This window comes from Arvicanthis niloticus, chromosome 2 (genome assembly GCF_011762505.2).
Source record: "Arvicanthis niloticus isolate mArvNil1 chromosome 2, mArvNil1.pat.X, whole genome shotgun sequence".
Classification (NCBI taxonomy): domain Eukaryota; kingdom Metazoa; phylum Chordata; class Mammalia; order Rodentia; family Muridae; genus Arvicanthis; species Arvicanthis niloticus.
The window spans coordinates 81,344,939-81,369,524 of record NC_047659.1 but is presented as its reverse complement, the minus strand read 5'-3'; the positions used below and the strand labels follow the sequence as shown (position 1 = coordinate 81,369,524).

Genomic DNA, 24,586 nt, shown 5'->3' with positions numbered 1-24,586 from the left:
ATAAGATCAAATTTCCAGCCATTTCTATCAATTCACAAGCAATTTCCAGCATTCATGTCTGTCCTAGAGTTAAGAACAAGTATTTAATATTTGCACGTATAGATATGAATACTTATCCTACTGGGAATCAACACCACCTCATTAGGACTAAGTGGCATTCTTATTTAGGAGGCAATAACCAAGAAAACTACACTTCCCTGTGTTTGTCAACACCTCCATGGATTCTATGTTTTAAAAATTCATATAATGAAAACAACCGTGATTGTACAATCTTTTTAATTAAGGGCTTTTAGTAAACTTTAACAGAAACACACTAAAGCAATTTTTGGTGCTTGATTCAAAATTAAAAACAAATTATTGTAGTAAACTTCAAGTTCTCAGAGACCTAGAAATGCTCACCATTTAAGTATGTAAATTTTTCTCGAATGTTTTATACTAATGTCCAAAATAATGACACAATGACAATATACTTTATGAATGCTAATATACTTTTCTTACATTTGGTACTCTGCCTATATGATTGTGATGAACTTCAAGAGACCTGATATGAAATATTGGCTTAGAGAATACTGCTCATAGAAAAAAAAATGTATTATTTCCATGTTTTTTTTAAATCAGAAAAAGCTCCCAATTGATGTTATATTTCCTTTATTAGTTAATACTACTTAAATATAGATAATAAAACATACACATTTTAATAAGGCAATTGAGAACTCCTGCTAAGGTAAAAATATATGTATGACAAGGTTATAACCAGTATGTGCATTATTCTTATTATAATAGTTGTCAATTACTCTCTAGGAAATACAATTTAAAAACAGGAAATAAAATGATTTTCATTCTACTAAGGAATTTGACTTTTCTGAGAACTAGACAAATGAGATCTAGATCTTAAAATAATTTTCCACTCCCTTTAACATGACATTTGTCAAATTTTCCATTACCAGATATTTTTATACTAATGCCACAGTGTAAAGACAGTCACTTTTCTCCACTGTGCTGCTACCACCAATTTGGTGGCTAATAATAGCTGGAAGATTAACTTCTTTTCCCATGAGAGACACAGGGGTATAGAAGACAGAAAACAATATTGAGGATAGAGAACTGAGTAGCAAGTCAGGAGACGTGAATTCTATTTCTGGTTTTACCAAAGACCCAGTGAGTGACCTTGGGCAACTCACTTTAAGTAGTCTGCACATGAATGCCTTGTTGGAAAATGGAGATAGTATCATTGCATAGAAAAGGGATTTTCCAGGATTAGATGATCAGAACACTTAGGGTTCAATAATCTGGAAACACAAAAATGCTTCAAATAAGAGTTACAACTTTAACGAGGTGGTAGTTTACTTTCCAATACCCTATAAATAATTATTTCAGTTATCTCTAAACTAATGTATTTCAAACATCTTTCAAATGATACAAAGTTTATTAAGATTGATCATAAATTGCAAAATAAACTATATATATATATATATATATATATATATATATATATATATATATATATTTGAGAGAAAAACTTGAATGTATTATTTGCTATGCAAGTATAACATACAAAACTTACCAAAATGGCACATAAAATTTCAAGAGATATCACCACTTTTCTATATATCTAATGGGAGTAATCTCTGCAGTGTGACCTGGCAACTGACCATAATGGAGGGCTATTTTTTCTACTGCAAGTAGCATATTAAAATGAGAATCTCTAATAAGATAGTTAAAAAACAAAACAAAACAAACAAAAAACAGCCACCAGTTTTCTGAGATAATTTAAACATAGATTCAACATCAAATTTTATATGAGCAGAACTGGTTAGAGAAAGAATAATGTCATAATGGTTTATCTTTAGTTATAATTCTGTAATCTTAAATGTTAAGGACACACATGAAGCTGTAGTAAACATCACCACATACTGATTGTTGTGCTTGGCTTGGAAGAGACACTATGAATATATATAACATATATGAGATACACAGCTTTTCTTATCAATTTTCAATTTTATTTAATTTAGATAAAATAATGAGTAGCAGTCAATTTAAGACCACCTAGGCTGACTAGTTGATAAGAAGTTTTAGGAAATAGCAAAACCAAAACAAATATTTAAACACTTCCACAAAAATTAAATATTCAACCTACTGTCACTATATATAATGTTAGGACCCACTTAATTAAATCTTAAAACACATAAGATGGCATTTCACTTTGAATAAGATTTCTACATTATATAATGATTATTCTTTAGCTAACTTTGATGCTTCAGAAAGGTACAATAAATAGAAACTGTAAGGTTAAGGTTACTATGAAGTAACTTTAAGATCCAGTCAATATGCTAGGCCTGTGTTGACAAAAAGAATTTGCTGTACTTTTCCATTACAAGAAAGGGGTATACAGTACATTTCCAGAAGAGCTGTCCTGTAGCAGATGCATCTAACTCAGCCTGAGAAAATGTTGTCTACCAAGTGGAGATAATGTTATCTGTGGGACCTGGTCTTTGAACTAGGCAGGAGCTAGACTGTAGCTAAGAGTCAAAGGGATGATGTTGGTCAGGAACATGTGGATGTGGGGGGTGGGGGGGAGAGGGAGAGAGAGAGAGAAAGAGAGAGAGAGAGAGAGAGAGAGAGAGAGAGAGAGAGAGAGAGAGAGAGAGACAGACAGGCCTAGGTCTTTTGGACTAGGCCGGGTGTTACTCACTGTCCTTGAGTTTAGTGGAGAGGCTCTTTGTGGGTGCCAGCGGGGGTACTCTTGGAGCTGGCTTTCCTCCCTTTGACTCTTAGCTACAGTCTAGCTCCTGCCTAGTTCAAAGACCAGGTCCCACAGTTATCGATCAAGATTCCATAATTCTCAAACTGTAGACATGATAAAAAGGAAACTGGAAGCAGATTATATTCTTTTATATTTCCATAAAAAGCCTGAAAAGGCTGCATGCATAGATAATCCTAGCCCTCAGGAAACTAGGGTAGGAGACTTGAGAATTTAAAGCCAGTCTGAGCTGTCTAGCAAGATCCCGTAAACAAACAAACGAATGAATGGGCAGGAAGAAGCAGGAAAGTCAGCAACCAGCCTACCTCTACAGCTCATGTGAAAATGATGGCAGCCAGGATAAGGGCAGTCAGCAGTGATAGAGAAGTGTGGGAAACATGTTAGAACCAAGTTAGAAACAAATGACATAAAGTATATCCATAACATATTTAAAAGCATGAATGGTTAGCTGTCCATCAGAGGGACCAAAGTAGTACAGGCAAGGAGTAAGTCATCCCTTAGTATCAGTGGGAACTGATTCCAAGATGGCACTCAAAATCTAGCCTCCACACAATTCTTCTATAAAATGTGGTTGACAAGTGGAGATGGGTATCACTGTGTTGTCCAAGATCATACTGAAACAAGAGTCAGATGATCTTCATGTTTCAATCTCCTAGCTAGGACTACAAGAATATACTTCTATGCTCAGGCTTTCAAATTAAGTAAAAGCACAATTATAATAATCTCATCTCATCTAAGAAGAAAATATAAAGGAATGTCAGATCATTCAGAAACTGCAGTTTTCAATATTACACAATGCTAGGGTCTACTACAAGGGTAAATTTAAATCAATTAGGAAATAGTCAGATATAACACAGAGCATTCAAAATTTCACTATTAAATAAAGACATCTTTTATGGTTTTGTTATACAGGCAATAACTTAAATGATGAGGCATACAGACCTTTTAAGCATCATCTTAATTTTGACAAAATAAAGCAAGTTCAGTTTCCAGTACCCACTTCAGGTGGACACAACCACTCTGATACTCTCTTCTGGCACAAACCCACATAATGACATGTGAAAATATACATAGTTAAAAGTAAAATCTTAAAAATTTTTGATAAGGTTATGAATAAATATTTGTTGACTGGTGAATGAAAAAATTAAAGTTTGGATATTTACCTCTGATTCACTATCTCTCTTAAACTTCTTGAATTTATATTTAAAGAAATAGGAAGAAAAAATATAGGTATAATAAAATCAACAAATTGGTCACTTACACATTAAAATGAACTATGGGAGAGTTTGACAAAGAAACATATGACGGATATCTTGATAAAAATCACAGTATTTATCAAAAAAGAAATACCTAACCACGTCCAGATTCCCTGTACTGCTCAGTACATCATCTCTCCATCTACCTGTCCTACTTTAACATCTGTATTGTTCAAATATTTCACTTCTTCAGATAGTCTATCTAAGCTGAAATACTTTTAGAAGGTAGAAAAATTTCCCCTCTTCCTGAAAGTAGTTTAAACAAACATTAGTATATTAATGCTTTGAAAAGTTTTTAATCTTTTATTAATTTCCTTTTAGTTCTGTGAATGTGTAATTGAGTTACAGATTTAAGTATTCATGCATATGTATATGACACTCTGGAAACACAGCCACATATACTCATTTTTCTGCTGTAATAAGTTGGATCCAGGACAAAAGGTAATAGTATAAGTGATCTATGTCTTCACTTCTCATATATAAAAATGATAGTTATCTTAGATGAATCACATACATCAGCAGAAGCTGAAGATTGTTTAGAAACAATCTGTAAATACTAAAATGTTTGTTATGAGCTCTGTAGCATATATTCCAGTAAACACATGGAAAGAAAAAAAAGTATTTTTTTGGCCTATTTTCTTTGAGTAGTTCTAAAAAAATGTAAAAGCAAAGCTATGACTTTATATTTTATTTATTTGTATGTGCATCTGTGTGGGTATGTATGTGCCTGTGTATGCTGTTGGCCACAGTGGCTTAGAAGAGGAACTTGAATTCCCTCTAGTTAGTTAGAGGAGGTTGTGAGCTCTCTGATGTGAGTGCTGAGACCCGAGTTCAGGTTCTCTTCAAGGCCAGTGCACACTCCTGACTCCTGAGCCTCTCACCAGCACCTGGGTAAAATGTGTTAATTATCTTAGTAATTATGAAAGTATTTAAGTCAGTTTAATATTAAAGAGAAGTCTTTTCAAATAATTTTAAACAAAATGTGTGGTTTTATTTAATTCTTACTACAGAAAAAAAGAAACTTGAATTCATGTACAAATGCTTCTCCTAGCAAAATAACTGACTCTCAAAGGTCACAAGTTCAAGTTCATCTTGGGTACATGGTGAGATCAGAGGCTAATAAATTCAGGTACTTGAGACCCTGTCTCCAAAAAACCAAAATTATCTTCCTTAGCTATTCCACCAAACACTCCCAATACATTTCAAACAAGAACAACTTTCTTGCCTGCCTTAAAGCTCAAGCAAAATAAAAGTAACAACAATAAAAATTAAAATAATATAAACCTTCATCAACATTGAGATTTCTAGTCAAGAGACTAATATGGTTCAGCAATCTATACTTTTTACTGAATCTTTTAACTAAAGAGATAGTCTGATAAGTTGTAGATTACCAGAAAGGTCATGTGGGCTACAATTTCAGCCTCAAACAACAATTCAGTATTAGACAATCCTAGTGTTCATTTAAGCTTTCTCATTTAATATTTTGCTGTTCAATAGTAGGAAAATTGGATATAGTTAAACTCAAAATGTCAGTAATATGTGCTGTTGGCAAATTTGCAGCCTTTTGTTTTTTAGTTTATTGGGAATTTAGCAGGAGAAGCCCAGGTAGATACCCAGTAACATGAAACAGTGGCTATCAGGATTAGCATAATGATTTACACAAATTACATTATCTCCACAGACTCAAAAACTATGAAGAGAAGATACCACACTAGTTACAAAATACTATACAAAGATGCTATCTCTTGCCTATTATCGAGGAAGAAAAAACATGAACTAATAGTAGATATCTTTATAATTTCAAGATGGGTTACATAAAAATCTAAGCATTTATAAGATCCTGGATTCTGAAGACTACAACAAGCAAACTTCCTTAAAAACTTGTAAGGTCTCTTAAGGTCTATATGAATAGAAAAGAGACAAGAAAAAAAAATACATGTAACATATTTGGCCATGTTTAGAATTCATGTATACATAGTATATGTATGTATGTATGTATGTATGTACGTACATATGTGAAAATAATGAAAAAAATTCACACAGACACATACACACCAAAATAAAACAAGAGAAAAGAGAACACAATTAGGTAAAGCAAATAATTAGGTAATCAATTCAGAACTAATTACATTAAACAAAACAGCATATAACAACTTTTACTTTTATTTATTCATTTAGGATGGATGATACACTGTATAATATTATTAGACATTAGAATAATTTGATCACTATCAAGAGCTTTAAAAACATACAAACTACCTGATATACAGTATAAGGAGATAATTAGATAAATTGTAAAACATATATAGAGAAATTTTAACGGAGTTTTACTTTTGAAAACCATAATTAGATAAATTGTAAAACATATATAGAGAAATTTTAACGGAGTTTTACTTTTGAAAACCATAAAGTAAAAAACAAACAAAAACATTCAACAACTCAGTGTTCTTTAGTATATTATTAGATAACTGTAACATGTAACAGTAAGACAGAAGTTAGTAGTTGAGGTATAGCTCTGCATTGGAGTGTTTATTTGCATACACAGGAATCAGTGTTCAATCCTTAACACCACAAAGTAAGTGATATAAATTCATGTAGCTCAATGGGAAGAAAGCTAGGGACCAGCCTCATATACTAAATCACATCACTGTTTTGGACAAAAGTTGCTTAGAAAAAAAGTCCACTAGAGTATTAAACCGAAGTATTGTTACAAGTTCATAAATTATAACTTATGCCTCAACTTTTTCAAAGTATCTGTTGGTATTAAAAAAACAAACAAAAAGATGCAAAAAACCCCAGCAACAACCAAAAATCCCACCCCAAACCCCCCAAAACCAAAGGTTAATACAGTGAATAAAGAAAAACCTTAAAACTGAATAACTGAAAACAGCTTCCAACTCTTAGAGACTGCTGGAGACAGAGAAGGCAAGCTATAGCTGCCCTAACACTGACCCTTTAGGAAGGTGTGGCGGGGGTGGGGTGGTGGTGGTGGGGGATTTAATAAACAGAGTACAGTTTTCATCAGATTTTTAGTTCAGAGAAAGACCCAACAGGTCAGAGTGTGAGTTGAGAAACAGGAAGCAGCATTTGGGACCTAAAAAACCTTGGAAATTGCAGAGGCCTGGCTCAGAAAGGCTGCTCAAAGGAAGGCTGGTAGAACTCTATTTGTGGCTTGGCAATAGGTCATGAAAGCCTTTGAAGGTACCCCTAAAATCTCTGCACTTAATAGAAAAGAATCTGGTAGTGGATGCAGATACATATACAAACTACCTGATCTAGCCATTTTACTTTTAGATATATACAGTCTAAGGTGATAATTAAAAAACTTGTAAAGTATATACACAGAGATTTTAATGGAGTTTTACTTATAAGAACAATGAGATAAAAAAACAAACCAAAACATCAACAACAACCCAATGTTCTTTAGTTTATCAGTATATTATATATAGTATATTACATATTAATATATTAATTAGATGCTACTGACAGAAAACACAAGAAAAACAAGAACCAATTTATATGTCATCACAATTACTCATTTCTTGTATCAAAATTTCTTTGAATGCTCTAAAAAATTACATTAAGAAATAAAAAAACCATTCTTTTCTCTCTCTGTTTTAAATCCCTAAGACAAATACTAACTAGCAATTCATATGGTTTCTTATGCAAAGGGGCCATAAACTTATTTTTCAGCTTATTGAAATATTTCACAAGTGGTTCCTTTAAATAAAGAGACAAGATCATTTGTCACTAATGAGTTTAAAATTCTTCTCCTAAAAATTCGGCCAGCCTTTTGGGTTATCTTTTGATGTGCCAAATCACATGTTCTGAATGGTTTTACCCAGAGGAACTAATTTATCATAAACTTAAGACTGCAAATGTTAAGGTTTATTACAGAGCTGTACATTAGTATACAAGCTTGCACAATGGTCAGCAAACATGAGCCATAGGCTGCAAAGCAGGGTGCACATGACAGGGAGACACTGATGCATAGGATTAGATCTAACTGAGATTTAGTACAAAATGATGACAAGGATTCTCCCTTTGCTAGCACCTCTACTAATGTGCACACAAGAGGAAGTACTCTGAGAAAGAAAGCAAAATATAATATTAGAGGGCAAAGTTCTAGAGTGAAATCAAGGATTAATAAATACATTTCTATAAACACTTTTGGCTAGAAATGATTGATATAAGTATTAATTATAATCTGGATTATTTTAAACAGATGTTTGCCTCATGAAATTCATGGATGCATATTATGCAGGTAATATATTTAAAATTTTAAGAGCTAATGTGTCCAGGTACAGTAGTGTACATCTCTGTAGCTGATTTGGGGCAAACACAGAAATTAGAAGGCTTGCCTGGCCTACACTCTAAGTTGCAGCTTGTGCAACTGAGACCCTGTGTCACAAGACTCCCAACAACAAAGCAATAATCAACAGAAAGTTAGCAGCTCTGAAGAGTAGAGATTTCATAAACAGAATCCCATGCGCCTACTTATTGCATGTAGAGCAAAGGTACAATACAAACACAAATAGGAACAACTAGCTTCTTAGAAAACAATGTATAAGATTATTATACTAAAATAAATTAGGAAAGGATGGAAAGGACAAATGTAAAATTTGTTGATGGGAAATGATTCTAAAAGCACTGAAAAAAAGTTCAACTAAATTTTTAGCACCCAAAAGGACATTCTGACAGCTGAAATCCAGTGAAGGTAAGGGATGAACTGAAGGAAAGCCCTAATAGCTATGCCCTTCTCATCCAGTCCTACAGCTTTAAATATTATGTAAATGTTACTAACCATCAAAGCTATAGTTCACCACAAGACCTCTCTCCTGAACGTCCGAGTTTTAACTGTGCACAATGACATCTCCACTTCGGATATATCTTAAGGCAAATTTAACAAGGCCCCAACTAAATTCCTGTATATAAACTATTTTGACTCTGAAAACCTGTTACATGTGAAGTCTTTTCCAACCTTTTTAACATGAACCCATCTTTTTAGATGTCAAGCTCAAAAATCTTATGAGCTATATTATTCTCAGCAATTCTAATTCTTATCTGAGGCAACTCCATCTTTACTTGCTACTACAATACTCTCCTAATGCTATAATCTTTCCTTACCATATTATGATCTGATCAACACTGTCAAATTTTAATACACAGCCAAGCTCACATCTGTCTAAGACCAGTCAAAATAACTGTGTAATTCCTAACAAGAATCCCATGTGCTCTTCCTTCTCTTTAACTCTGACTCTTAGCATTTACTCTTGTTTGTTACATTCTTGACTTTCTTGGAATAAGTTAGATGAATGAATCCCCATGTCATGATTTAGTATGGCTCATTTCCCCTACTTGAAAACAAGTCTAGACACTCTGGCTATATGTGTAAGATGCTTCAAATTTATTAGTGAAAACTAACAGACTATGTTTTAAAAAACAGCATATTACCTGCAACCTACTCCTAATCTCTGTTGAAGTGACCTACGTTTTCTTCCTTATTACAGGATCAATCCAATTATGTAGGGGCTTGTATTGCACAGTGCTGTACTTTCTTTTTTCCGTTTTAAATTTTTTTCAGACAATTACATTTCCCTCTTTCCTTTCCTCACATATAGTGCCCTTGTTGGCTTTTTATTCATTTCCTCAATGAATCTGGTTGTTGCCGTGTGTCCGTGTGTGCCCGTGTGCATATTCCTAAGTAATAAATATTTCCTAAGTACTTTCCATTTAGTAATTCAGTATTACAGAATGAACAAATAAATGTCCTCATAGTTAGGTGTCTATAAATAATATTTTGCAAAGGGCAATTGTACAAAAAAAAGTGCTGAAATAATTAGTAGGCAATTCACAGAAAAGAGACTCTTAAAGAAATGGAAAAAGAAATTACATATGCTAAGGAGCAAAAAATGTAAATTATATTAATGCCCATTAAGTAGACAATGAGCAACAAGCAATTACCAAATACAAAAATGCAACAGAACCTCATATTTAAAAAGGTAGTACGGCTGGGACTGGTGCTGTATACATCTAATCTCAGCCCTTGGAAGGGGGATCTAGAGTCCATATCTGTGAGTTCAGTCAGCTTCGTCTATATAGCAAGTTCTAGGTTAGCTGGGGCTACATAATAAGACCCTGGGTCGAAAAGAGTTATACGAGGCTGATTAATCAGCGGTGAAATAAAGCCCTTGCCTGACTTTCTATTTCAATAAAGTACAGACACAAGTCACTTCTGTGACAGGGAAATGTAGACACTGATAATATAGTAAATAACACTAGGTGTATAGACATTACACACTTCCTTTTAGAGATAAATGATATAAATGAAAAATAAATATATATGTAAGATTGATTTCAGAATAACCCAGTGGAGAAGCTGAGATATAAGAAAGCATATGGGACTCTGCTTTCTTTCTTTAGACATAAACACCAGGAGAAATCAAAATACTTGCTTTTTGTAATATTATTTTCTATGCATTTATTATTTTAAATGTTCAATAAGAGTAAAAGTTAAATTTATTATGGTTAATCTAATCAGCTTTTGAAAGCATGGTGTGTACATGCTGTAAATAAAAATACTGCCTCTGATTTAAAGGTTCTTAGGCAAATTGAAAAGTCAAGCTTAATACTATTCAGTATGTTTTAAACTTATGAACAAAACCAGTTGATGTTTATGATTATATACAGGACTTAAACTGAACTGATTGTTCCTCTCCATGAACATAATTCAATATATCTAAGATTAATAACTGTGCTTGTAAATAGACTCAGGAATCTTTTCTTCTATCCTTCTAAGACTGTACATATGGATGCAACATATACAGCTCATGGAATAAAAATACATGTAATTAGTTAATCTATGAAATCAGTTGAAGTAAATACTCAAAAGAACCAATAGAAAAACACTGAACACTAATACTACTTGATATTTTTCTAAAAGAAAATTCATGTTTGTAAAATACAACATTTCGTCTTTGCTTTTAAAACATGAAAAATAGCCAAATAAACGTTTTACTTTATTGTTTACATAGTTTATACAAGTATGTCATATGTGAGATATGGATTAATAACATTAAGACCATCAACCACCTGCTGTTGGTTACTGTTCCTTATTTTGTTTTATATATATGTATATATGTGTATATATGTATATATATTTTATATATACACAATTTCAGATTGAAAAAAAAAAAGTAGAAAATTTCTGCTAGTAAAATAGATGGACCTAATCTAGGCCAATCCTTCTCCTGAAGACAGCTAAAGAATCTGTACAAAGTAAAAACATCACTTTCAAAGTACTGGATTGTTAACAAATTTGTTGAGAGCCACAAGTGAAAGGGGAAGTTGGAAACTTAGGATTTCTAAAATTACAGCCAATTTTTCTTTAAGGCTGCTTGCTGCTTATTTAAGTCTGGTTTCTGTTCCTGTTATAAACACTTGACCGAAACAATTTAGGGAGAAAAGGGTTTACTTTAGCCTACAATTTACAGCCCATCATCTATCAATGCCTAGAGAAGAGCTCAAGGCAGGAACCTAGAGGCAGGAGCTAAAGCAGAGCTCATGGAAGGATGCTGCTTACTGGTTTGTTCCCTACTTCTGTTCAGCTAGACTCCTTATACAACCTCCTGTGGACTAGGTTCTCCTCCACCAATTAGCAAGGAAGAAAATGTCTCATAGACATGGGTAATCCGATAGAGGCTGTTTTTCAGTAGTGAGTCCCTCTTCTAAGGTGCACCAAGTTGACAACCAAGAAAAGCCATCGCACCATGGCCAGAGGATGCTGTCAAGAAAGCTCAGCAACACTGGGGACACCGAGGACAGGAGTAATAAAGAGCCTCAGGATGCCAGACACTAGACAGTTCTCCATACTGGATACATCCCAGCAAAACTAAAGTACGGATAAATCATTGGGCATAATGGTATATACCCATAATCCAACATTCAGAATACAGAAACAGGAGGATTTCAGATTTGAAGCCAGCCTTGGCTTTAAGTTTCAGGCAAGTCCGAATTACATAAATTCCTTTCTAAAAACCAAATTTCCTTGAAAACCCAAAATAAGGACAAAATTCTCCAGTAACGAACTCAAATACAAAGATACGTAAGAGACGATGTATCTATGTTACTAGCAATCCAAATAGTAACATTTTAAAGAAATGTGTTACTTTAGAATGTGTTACTTTTTTAGTTTACTAGAAAATTAAATGTATGCTTTCCTAAGCACTAGGTACAGCACTCTTTATCATAAGCGCTAGAGGCCACAATTGTTCAGCCACTATCTTTTTTATTTTGAAACGTTTTGATAGACGTGTATCTTGAAGACACAAAATGATCCAACATTCAATATTTCTGACTGTTGTTACATGGGCTCTCCAGTTTCAGTTTTGAGGCATCTGATATTGTAGGTATCTACAACCAGAAAATTATTTTTTGGGAGCCAAAATATCAATAAAGTACTTAAACTGAAAAAAAAAAGTTTTGGTTTTTTAATCTAGCAAATCATGTTCTATGAATGCACGGAAACAAATACACACGGCTACGGTGTGAATCTAAAATGTGTCACCAGGTTCACTTGTTAAACCCGCTGTGTGCTGTTGTAGGAGGAAGTGCAGCATTGGTGGAAGAGGCAGGAACATGAATTTCAAGGTTATCTGGCCTCCCTGGGCCCCTCTCTCATTCTCTGTTCCCTCTCTGTCAGCTCCAGAATGTGGCCTTAACTCACAGTATGATCTGCCCATGTGACTACGGACTGATCTTTTGCAAAATCTTCGGCCAAAATAAATCCATTCTTGGGTATCTGGCAACAGCAATGCAAATTTTGACTAACATACAAAAATATAATCTGATGTACTACTCAACAAAATACTGACTAAATCACTGCAAATTTATTTTATAAGTTCTTAAACTTTTAAATGAAGTATATTCCTCATGTAGGTAGATTTAAACTGTTTACAGTAAACTAAGTAATTGATAAAAAACTGCAGAACAAAATGTGCTCATATTCAAGTGAAACCTCACAAAACCTAGGCTTAACCAATAAAATATATTTTTGAAACAAACCCAGAGAGCTCAAGGGAAGACAGAATGTACGAGTCAGAGGGCACATAAGCATAACCAAATTGCTAACATCAGCTATCTCAAAGACAGGGCATTCCACACTGCTACATTCTATACTGCTAAAAAGTATCATGCTAAACCAAGATTTTATGTTGCCTTTGCAAAGAAAATATCTTATTTACAATATGTAGAAAAATGAGAAATAAAAACATCAATAGAAACAGTGAATTCTATAGTGTTAGTTGGTCTTAAGATTAAGTTATTATATATTGCAGAATATTTTTATATACTTTAGTCCTTAATTGAAGTTAAAATTGAAATAAGAATGGGAAGAAATTGAAAGTGCTAGTTATTCAGATCATCAATATATACATGCTGGTAGGTCCTGGGAGATTCTTGTTAATTAAAATTACTTGGAAGCTAGATTCTTTGTTAGTGGTAATCAAATAACCAAATCTATTTAAAAGCAACCAACTGTTCTGTAGATTGGAATATAAAAAATCTTAGAAATAAGCTTCCATTTATGAAATAAAATAAAAATACTTACAACAAGGAATGGACTGAATTGGTCTAAGCTGTGGGAAGGTCACTGGAAGAGAAATCCCTGGAAGATCACTTTGGTTTGAGTGTTTGGTAGTTTCGTCAGCCCAAGCCACCACTTTTTTTCTTTCTACTAAATTTTCAATATTTTTGAAGTCAGAATCAAAAGCCGCATTTGACAGGCCAGTTTCTTTCAATGTCCAGTACTGTTTTTTTAGGGTTGGAAGCAAAGCATTCACTATACTACAAACAAGATGACAAGAAAAGAGAGAAGAACTCTGTTATAAACACACTATTTATTATAGTTCTTTGGTACAACAGGCAAAGTATTACAGTATCATTAAAATGATTTTCTATATAACGTTATTTGGCAAATTTTCTAAGCCTGCACCAAGTCTATGTGAGGCCAAACGGTCCTTTCTTAAAAACTCTCTCTGTTCACTCTTTCCCTTAATTCCCATGGAAACATTACTATTAGTTTTTTCACAATTCAAATTTCTTTTGTAGAAAAGGTTCTACATTACTATCAGGTAGACCTGGTAGTTTCTATGTGGCCCTGGGAGTATATAGCCAGCTGGAACCCTGCCATTTTCTAAGCCCTCAGCCTCTATGACTCACCTCATGTCTTCTTCATAGTCCATGAAATTAGACTTACAACAGTTGTATCAATATCAAATATGGACATTTTTGTATATGACATTTACAATATAGTATAGTAACTACAGAGATAGAAAGGGAACAATCTTTAACAGTAAGTGTGGGAAAGGCCTGGGGATCGATCTGTGAAGGGGAGGAAAGCTACAGCTGCATATTTTTATACATCCCTGTACTTTTGGCAACTGTACTGTTCTGGGGAGTAAGATTACTAGGTCTGAAAGTGCAGTGAAAGCTTTACTTTTGATGTTCAGAGTACTCCCATAGTTTCAAGATTGGAAGTGACAAGTGTTTCACTGTATTTAAACTATGCATGTAAGCAACAGATATTATCTAGATTGCCTACTTTCTTGGGAAAGTCTGAAATTGTTACCTGTCAGACAGAACTGTGTAGGAGATGACCCCAACAAATCCTTAAGAAACTGCTAGTATTGAGTTCCCAAAGTACTCCATCGCGGGTGCTGTCACAGGCATCACTGTTTGCTAACATCAAGTATATCCTGTCCTCACTGTAATTCTTTTCTAAAGCTAGACTCTCACATAGACCAGGAGGGTTTCAAATTTACAGCAATCCTTATGCCTCTGCCTCCATCATGCGAGAGTTAAGGCAAATCCTATCATTTCTGGATGTTAACAAGACTACTGAAATTTTATTTGTTCACTCTCTTCATACTGTCCTACACCTTTCCAATTTGCTGATTTTAAGAACTCAGGCACTATGTTAATAGTGAATTTTTAGGAATGAGAAATCTAAGGCTTAGTAATGTTACATAATTCCTACAAGGATATATTGCTAAAATAAGCAGAATTGAAGACCGAATCTAAAGTTTACTCTCTTGCTACAATGCCACATTGCTTTTGAAATGTTTTGGTCCACAGATTCTTGAAATTCATCAGAATCCATTTTATCTCATTATTAAGGTGAAAGTTTACTTAAGGCACTATCAATCTATATGCCTGATTTAATAAACACAGTGGGGCTAAATAAAACAACTGCACCTCTGGATGCCTAAGCTCCTGCATGTGACCAGAGTAGTAACAAGTGATGGGATTTGCTGTAGCTCAGATCCACAGTGAGCACGGGGGCTGAGTGTGAGGTCCCTGTTACAGAAAAATTAGGATGCATGACCATTTTTAAAAGACTGAATCTCCCAATCCAAGAAGAAGGGAGATCTTTTAATTTTCTAGTGCTTCCTCAATGTCTTTTTCAGTGCTTTTAAAAATTTAATTGTACAGGTTTATTTTTGAATGACAGCAAGAAGAGACAAGAATATCTCATTTTATATAACTTCAAAGCAATGCCTACCTAATTGTTAATTGATTTATTAAAAAAATGACAAAAGAAACTGCCACACTTTTTAGGCAAATCATAAACTGAAAGAATTTGAGAAGAAAAATACTGTTAGTGAGCAGTACAGTTAATATAAGAACATTTTTATTTTCTACTCATGTCAATGTCTTTCTTTAGTGTTTTAAAATTTTCATTGAGTAGGTCTTTTATTTTCTTGGTTATGTTTACTCCTAGTCTTTATTGTTCAAGGTTATTATGAATGAGATTGACTTGAATCCTGACTTCCTGTTCAGTATATCTGTTACTGGAGCTAAAGGAAGGCTGCTATATTCGTGTGTTTATTTTCTATCCTGCTATTTGCAAAGTTATGAGAGTTATGTTGGTAAAGTCATAAGTTCTTTCACTTTATATCATTTGTAAAGAGGGAAACTTTGACTTTCCTTATTTTCATCCCTTTCTTTCTCCTGTTTTAATGCCTAGTTCAGGCTTCAAGCACTATAGTTAGCAGTAGCGCAAAGAATGGGCACCTTTGTCTTATATCTCTGATCTTAGAATGCTTTGTTTTTCTCCATCTTGCACAATGTATATACAGCCTTTAGTATGCCGAGGCATGCTGTGTCTAATCTTAGTCTCTCCATGACTGGATGTAGGATTTTATCAAAGGCCTCTTCTATGTCTATGGAGATAATCATGTAATTTTTATTCTTGTGATGCATTACATTCATTGATTTACATATGCAGAACCCCCAAATCTACAAAATGAAGCTAACTTCATCACGACTAATCTTTCTAATGCCATTTTTTAAAATTCAGCATGTCAGTATTATAGCAAGGATTTTTGCATTTGTATACATCAAGGGAACTGCTTGTAATGTGTGTACACATGCTTGTTTTTGGTATCAAGATAATAGTAGCTTCATAAGGAGTTAGGAAGCATTCCTTCCTTTTCCATCTTAAAGAACAATATGCATTGTATTGGTGTTCTTTGAAGGTCAGATACAGTTCTTCAGTAAATCTATCTGGTGCTAGAACTTTTTATTTGAGAGACTTTTTCTTGTTGGTTCATGTTGTTGTTGTTTAAATTATTTACTTGATTTGTTTAATTTTGGTAGTTCATATGCATCCAGAAATTCCTCTATTTCATTTAAATTTGCTTCTAACTTAGTTAAAAAAGTTGGGTAAAAGTGGGTTTACTCAGGTTTGAACTCCAGGAGTGCAAACAAAACAAACAAAACCCCACCAGTTTTCTGGTCAAGATGTACTTCCACCTGTGCAAAAGTGGGGTAAACTACTGACTAGATCTGAAGCATAATCCATGGGACAGAATTCATGCTTGGCACTGAAGCCTGGCTATCAACCTGTGCTAGGGAAGTCATTGGCTAAGTGGAACTTACTATTGTTGGACTAAAACGACTGCACATCACTGTCTTGCAAGCTTCTATGTTTATAGCCATAGATACTATCAAGTTCAATCAGAGATGTCTCTGCAGTGAACAGAGGTGAATTTGGAGACCCACAGTGGCCAAGAGCTCAGCCTAAATGAGGCTTTACATCACCTCCTCTAAAGCTTGAAGAATGTTATCAAAGTAGAGTTGGAAGACATGGAGAAGTGCTGCAAATGCCTTCCTCTGGAATCGAAACAACCACTGCAATCATGAATTTAAAACAACTGTGGTTGGCAACATTGGACCCACACAAGAATGGCTTTGTCAACAACCAATTGAGGACAGGAGAGGGCCTCAAGCTGCCCTAGCAGTTACAGCCGAATTACTGGCAATTGATAGAATTCAGGGAGATTCAGGAACCATTGTCTTCGGTTGTGTAGCCCAGCAAACTTCAATAGATAGATCCAAATTGATGATCACACAGATAGGTGTGGATAAACTCATTGGATCACCAAACCAAACCAGACCAAAGAAATAAAGAAAAAACAAATACCCCTCAAATAGACAGGAAAATGAAAAGATGACCTACAGGAAAGAAGGGGAGTGGACAGTATTGAGTTGGGAAAGGGTGCAGGTGGTGGGGGTGGTATGTATTTTGTACCTGTGTGAAACTGTCAAAGAAAATTATTTACTTAATAAAAAAAGTATGAAATATTTGAGACACCTGATGTTCATTAAGACCTAGTAATAGTAATGAGACCTGAGCATGTGGAATTTCCCCCTAATATTCTTGTTTGGAGTTGCATGCTATACAATTTTTCCCACTAATATTTTTGTAACAGTATTCTTGTTTGTTGCATGCCTCATATGAACACAGAAGGATGGGCTGGCACACAAGGTATGTCTCAGGGACCAAGACTGGAAGTTGTGAAGATGCAGGTGAGGGTCATCAAACTATAGTTCTGGTATCGGTTTGAGTGTAGAGGGCATAAGGTTAAGAAGGCAGAGTCACCAAAAACTTATTTTAGGATTACCAATGACTCAAAAGAATTTCAGTGAAAACCTATAAAGAACCATAAAAGAATTGGTTACCAGGAAAAGAACCACATGCTGCACACTGTCTCAATGGTTTTTTTTTTTTTTTTTTTTTCTTCAGTGTTTTGTGATGCTGGCAAACAACTCAAATTAATGAAGCCCTTAACAGATAAAATTCAATTTCTTGGCAGTGGCAAGCTAAGACTTCTGTTCCCAGAAACTTTCAGTCTGCAGCGTTAAGACTGGTAGGTTGTTTAGCTCCATGTACTTACGCCTCAGTCTGCCTGTAATGCTGCTCCTGGAGACAAGCTAGAGTCACCATGTGTTCCATTTGTGTTCTCAGGTCTTTGAGCTGGAGGTGTAAATGGTGACAATGAAGATCTTTATTGAGTCCCTAGAATCAATAATGCAAAATGTATTTTAGATTTTTAAAAGAATTATATAATTGCAATGTAACATTTCATGATGGCATCAAGTTTTATTTATTTATTTATTTATTTAGTTTTAAATATACAAAACACTGAGAAATAAGATATATGGTATAGGCAGTGAAGAACTTACCAGCAAGGTAAGGGTTTAAATGTCTTCAGAAAATAAAATGTTTGGCATCCAGAAGGGATACTATGACAGCTTCTCTGAAGATCCAATTTGTTTATAATACTTTCATACAGTAATAATTTTTTCCAAAAAGGCATTGAGTACTACATTTAAAGATGGGCAACCCCTTCCTCTCAACACTGCCATGACGCTGACTAATGACGCTATTTATTTACTCTGTAGCTCCATTTCTACTAGCAGAAACATTTTACCCAAGGATGGACTATGAGCAGTTCAGTATATAAGCCAGTGTTTGGAGTTGCATGCTATACATCTTGTCCCCCACCCTCAAAATTCTTCATCTAAGAAAAATACTTTTTTTGAATATTTTTAAATTTTAAACACTCTTCTGTTTAGGGCCAGGTACCCTCTAATCTATGATCTATAATTTATTCAGCATCCCTGAAACGTACTAAAACTTAAATAAAAAAATATAAGCTCAGTGGATAGTATGAATAAAACAGCAGTTTTAGCATTTTTAACTGTTTAATGGAAAAGTGAATTTCTGGGGACATTCTGACTGGTTAGCTAACAATCTAATAAACAATAGAGATATGGCTAGAATTTTCTTCTAAAAAATTTTGATATGTCATTTTGATATTTTCATACACCTTTCTGGTCTATTTTATTTCCCCCACAAACCAATCTGTGAGAGCATTTTATCAACTGAGGTTTCTCTTTAGAATTGCCTTTAGTTTGTGTCAAGCTGACATAAAACTAGCCAGCACAATTCATTTACATAACTCACCTTTATACTTTAAGAAATATATCATGTATTTTGGATAAAAACACTTTTTATGGAACTGGGATATGTCTAGAGGATTGACCTATGAGTCATTTGATTTTTTAGGGATATGTTCAGTCTTGAAACAAATGTCAGCTCAAGCCAAATTCATGGCCTTTATGGAGATCAGTTTACTTGACTAAAGTGTAAATGCTGAACTTACTCATCTTCCTTGATCTTCTTATAGTTTGTCAGTTAGAAAATCAAGTAAGTGTATAAATATGTTTTGTAAACTGTTCCATCGGTTTTCCTTACAAAATAACTATCTTACATAATAAAAACCAGCTCTTCCTTATCTTTTATCCTCCGCGACCAATCTTCCTACCAAATGAATGAATCATGGATCTAGAGTAGATGACCTTGTTGGGAAACCAATATTGCAATCTTAGTGTGTTCTTGTCTCACCAATGACCAAATTTCATGAGAAGACCACAGCCTTTTCTAACAAGAACAAGTCAGCTACTAACAGCTGAAGTAAGAATACAATGGGAGGTGACAGCCAGTTTTAGAAACCAGCTTGTGCCAGGTTTGTTCACCCAAGACAGACAGTTTATAGTAGGGGCAGGACACTGACACTGTCATGTTAGTACTCCAATTTTTAGTTTAGTTGTAGTGGAGAAGTCAGAAAGAGCAAGCGTTCCAGTAGGATAGTGAGAGATGGGAGCCTGAATCAGGATTACTGCTGGGTAGAGATGTGACTAAAGAGTAGACACGGAAGGAGCATAGAGTGAAAACAGCATGTCTTTCAAAGTCATAAGGAAGCAGTCTTTGTCGAGAGTTGCAGGACCATGGGTAAGTCCTTCTGTGAAGTTAGGTTACACTTTGTTTATACAGGAAATAAGTGCTTACAAGTAGGCAATTGTTTCATCTGTGAAAACATCTCGTGAAAATAGAATTAAGAATAGGAGCCAGGTGGTAGAACTTGGAACTCTTTCCTTCTTCGTTTATATATTATTATATACAAATATATAATAATATATTATAAATATATTATTTATAATATATTTATATTATTTATATATTTATAAATATATATTTATATTATATAATATATATTATAAAATACATTATATTTATTATATAATATATTATTTATAATATATTATAAATATATTACTATATATTTATAATAAAATATACAAGACTAGCCAAAGCTACACAGAGCACTCTCTTAACAAATGGAAATTCTACTTTTGAAAATTTATATATGACCATATTAAAAACTTTAAATTCATTGATAGTGCCTCAATGATACTAACTTTATAAACACTACAATATTGATAAACGCAAGTAGTACCATGTTAAACCTACAGATACTTTAAGTAATTTTTAAATAAATGTATCAAATTTAAGACTTAAATTACTCACTTCCTATCTTAACTGGTGGGTGCACTCCTATACTGGGCCATAAAACTGAATATGGGTACTGGGAATAATCTAACCATAGTACATGGTTTTGAAAATAACAATCACAAATAAATCCATTATCAGATATGTAACTAGGAAGATGTTTTTCTGACTGCACTGTGCAATACCAATAAAAGCTCCCTGAAACACTCTGGCTCATTGAAGACTATTGCGTGTTACAAGTTGTAGTATTTTTACTGTACATATAAAGATTTATATTCTATAGAAACACAATGGTTTACTTAGGGAAAATAAAGACTTTCTTATTACCGTTCCTCAGCATCTAAATATCAAATTTATTTTTAGATTGTACTGTATTACTTTACAGATCACTGAGAACATGAGCTTCTTAAAATGTTATTAAATATATTTTTACTTGCTTGTGATCATGGATTTTCAATTGTTTCCAAAAATGGCCCTAAATAAACCTCTGTTATTATGTATTATGCACTATAAAAAGTTAACATTCTTGGTATTCCAGATCATAAAAAAATAAAAGTAAAAATTGATTAATTCTAAAACATTACTCTATTAACAAGATTTCATTAGTATTCAGATTTGCTTTTGCATTTAATAAATGGTAAACACACACACACACACACACTCCCCCCGAAATGGTTTTAATATAAATTCCTGTATTATTTATAATGTGTAAATGCTTTTTCTCTTATATACTTATATATTCAGGGTCACAAAAAAATTTCTCAAGTAAAAATAAATTGTGAGTGGAAAAAGATAAAGAGGCCTAAATGATGAAGCCTGAAGTAGTCTGAAACAGAATTACTTTTAACTTAAGAGCTACTTTATAAAGACAGCTACTTTATAAATACTTAAAAATAAGTTGAATCTTTTGAAAATAGAAACCACAAATCGATTAGGTAATTAGTGAGCGTAAAGTCATACTCATTAAAACTGGTAAAGTGAAGAAAGTCAATCTAGAGAAATAGGGCAACAGTTATTATTTGAAAGACATGTACTCAACAAGAAAAGAACCATAAGGAGCTTAGTTTATCAAGCTAAATCTGAATACATGTACATATCTGTACCTCTGGAATATCACCATTTTGACCTAAGAGTCGCATTTCACTTTCCACTTGATGTAGCCAATTGGTATTTTCATCCAATTGTGCCAACACTTCTTCTTTCTTTTTCTCTAGGAAACAGCGCTTGGTTTTCAACTTTTCAAGTCTGCGATCTTGTTTGCAAGTGGCCTGAAACACAAGGGTGTATTTTAGTATACTTAATTGTTATATTTGATATGTACAACACTAAAAAAGAAATACATTTTTCTTATGCTGATATAGTACATTATGTTAAGCCATACTTCCCATTTTCTCATTAAAATATCATGGCAAAATCGGTTATCAATTGTGAGTCATTTATAAAATTACATTTTGAGAGTTTATGGCCTTAAGAAATGCAGTGGTTAAATGGAAAAACTATGAGTTTTTTTGTATGCTACATTTGTAAAGTTCATATAAGGTTAGATAAATTTCATGATTTCTTTAATCAAAATAAAAAAGCATGCACACTCTGGTCTTGTCTTTTCTCCAATCTGAAAGATTTGAAGAACAAAAAAGTTTTACTGTTTTAATTTACCTGTTCTAAATGACAGAGAAAAATGTATCAGAGCCATTTATCAATACCTGACCTCGCCTATGGTCAGGCCAAGTACCAAAATGAATATGCTGAGTATATTTGGTATTTTACATCTCTGTAAGATACCTCTGGTCATATTTGGTCTTCTGATATTCTTATACCCCAAAGGCTATACACATTGAAATGGGAACTATGGATTAAAATAGCTTGGTCTCTGGGTAATTTGTCAATGTCCATTCAACTAAATAATCACCACACAGGCTGGTGTACCTAAAACAGGGAGTCCTCAGTGAATAGAACAAACAGAGCATAGGAACCAATAAATAAACAGAGCTATGTATCCTTGGTTAAAGATCTTGTCCTCTTTAGGTAATAAATTATGATTCTAAAAATTATTCATTATTAATATTTTCAGGCATAGGAAAATCTTCAATTTGGTAGAGGATATTAGCTTGCAAGTATTTAGTGTCAAGCAAATGTGACTGTCATTAAGTTAGAGTCAGATTCTAGATATCTATACATTTTCCTTAACTTCCCCACAGGGAAAATAAAATAGTCAAGGAAAAGCAGACTAACAGGAGGCTACGGGCAAATGATCAGAGAGCATGGTTGATAAGCAATGTCATTCCTATCAGGGTTTGTAACCTCTTTATTGTCACTTCTCTAATTATATCCTAAATCATTTTTTTCTCTTACAGCAAACCTTTGCAAAACAAAACTGTTGCTTAAACAAACAAAACACCCATTTTCTCCCCAAACCAGAACAAAGGACAGAATATAAAATGCTAACATAACAGATGCACTACTGTAAAGGTTGTAACTTTGGTAGAAGCACCTGTAGTCGTTACATGAAGGTGTGGGTCCTTCCAGGGGAGTCACTGGGTCAAAATAATTTTTATAACACTTACAGTTTATTAGCCTTTTAAGTAGTCTATAGAAAAAAATTTCAAAACAATCATTTATTTTAACGTATGAGCATTTTGCTCTGATGGGAGAATGTACATCATGTGTATTCCTGCTTCTGACAGGTCAGAAAAAATTATGAGGTAACCAAGAACTCAGTTACAGATGGTTGCAAGCCACCACTGGGTGCTAGAAACGGAAACCAGGTCCTCTGCAAGAGCAACGAGTGCTCTCAACCACTGAGACAACCTTCTTCATTCCCTTTTTTTTTCTTTTTTTACTGGATATTATTATTTATTATTATTTACATTTCAAATTTTATCCCCTTACCCCATTCCCTCCCCCACCCACCCAGAAACCCCCTAGCCCATCCCCCCTCCTCCTGATTCTATGAGGATGTGCCCTTACCTACCCCCCACCTCCCCACCCTCAAATTTCCCCCCCACTTGGTGTTCAGCCTTCGTAGAACCTAGGATCTCCTCTCCCACCTATGCCCGACAAGGCCATCCTTCCCTGCATATACAGATGGAGCCATGGGTCCCTCCCTATGTGCTGCCAGGCTGGTGGTTTAGACCCTGGGGAGCTCTGGTTGGTTGGTATTGTTGCTCTCCTCATGGGGCCACAAACCCTTTTAACTCCTTCAGTCTTTTCTCTAAGTCCTCCATTGGGAACCCTTGATCAGATCAATGGTTAGCTGTGAATACGTCAGGCTCTAGCAGACCTCTAAGGAGACAGCTATCAGGAGCTAACAGAGGGTAAAGTCACTAAATAATATCAAAAAAGTAGATAAGAGAATACAGATGTCATGCAGCTAGGCATAAAGTTGCATTCATGAATCAATGCTATTTTTCTCAAAAGCTTTTACTGATTTGGAAAATATTTATCTACACAAACTCACAATTTTAACAAGTATTTCTATTGGTAGACAGAGTCTCTATAAAGAAAGATCTATTAAGTCCAAGGTACATTTAATGGTAGGAAAGGGTCTTAAACTTGAAGCTTAAGAATGAAAGGCAGTGGTGGCACACGCCTTTAATCCCAGCACTTGGGAGGCAGAGGCAGGCGGATTTCTGAGGTTGAAGCCAGCCTGGTCTACAGAGTTAGTTCCAGGACAGCCAGGGCTACACAGAGAAACCCTGTCTCAAAAAACCAAAAAAAGAAAAAGGAAAAAAAAAAAAGAGTGATACAGCAATTAAGTGGGAGATGTGACATTTTGACTATCTTCTGCTACTCAGAAAAGTCAACCTCAATGGGTCTTCAGTTGATTTATCTGAAAAAGAAGATAAAGGGTTTATACCTGCTTGAAGGTACTGG

The 24,586-nt window shown here is 34.2% G+C and overlaps 1 protein-coding gene across 1 annotated transcript in view; it reads right to left on the bottom strand.

Annotated features, from left to right (window-relative positions):
* Positions 1-24,586, bottom strand: part of Kif18a (kinesin family member 18A) — a 54,558-nt gene that overhangs the window by 8,042 nt on the left and 21,930 nt on the right. The window contains exons 11-13 of the mRNA XM_076929406.1: positions 21,817-21,981; positions 18,255-18,376; positions 13,625-13,860 (exon numbers count right to left, since the gene is read on the bottom strand). Coding sequence (XP_076785521.1) covers positions 13,625-13,860; positions 18,255-18,376; positions 21,817-21,981 — 523 coding nt within the window. The remainder of the gene's footprint in view (positions 1-13,624; positions 13,861-18,254; positions 18,377-21,816; positions 21,982-24,586) is intronic.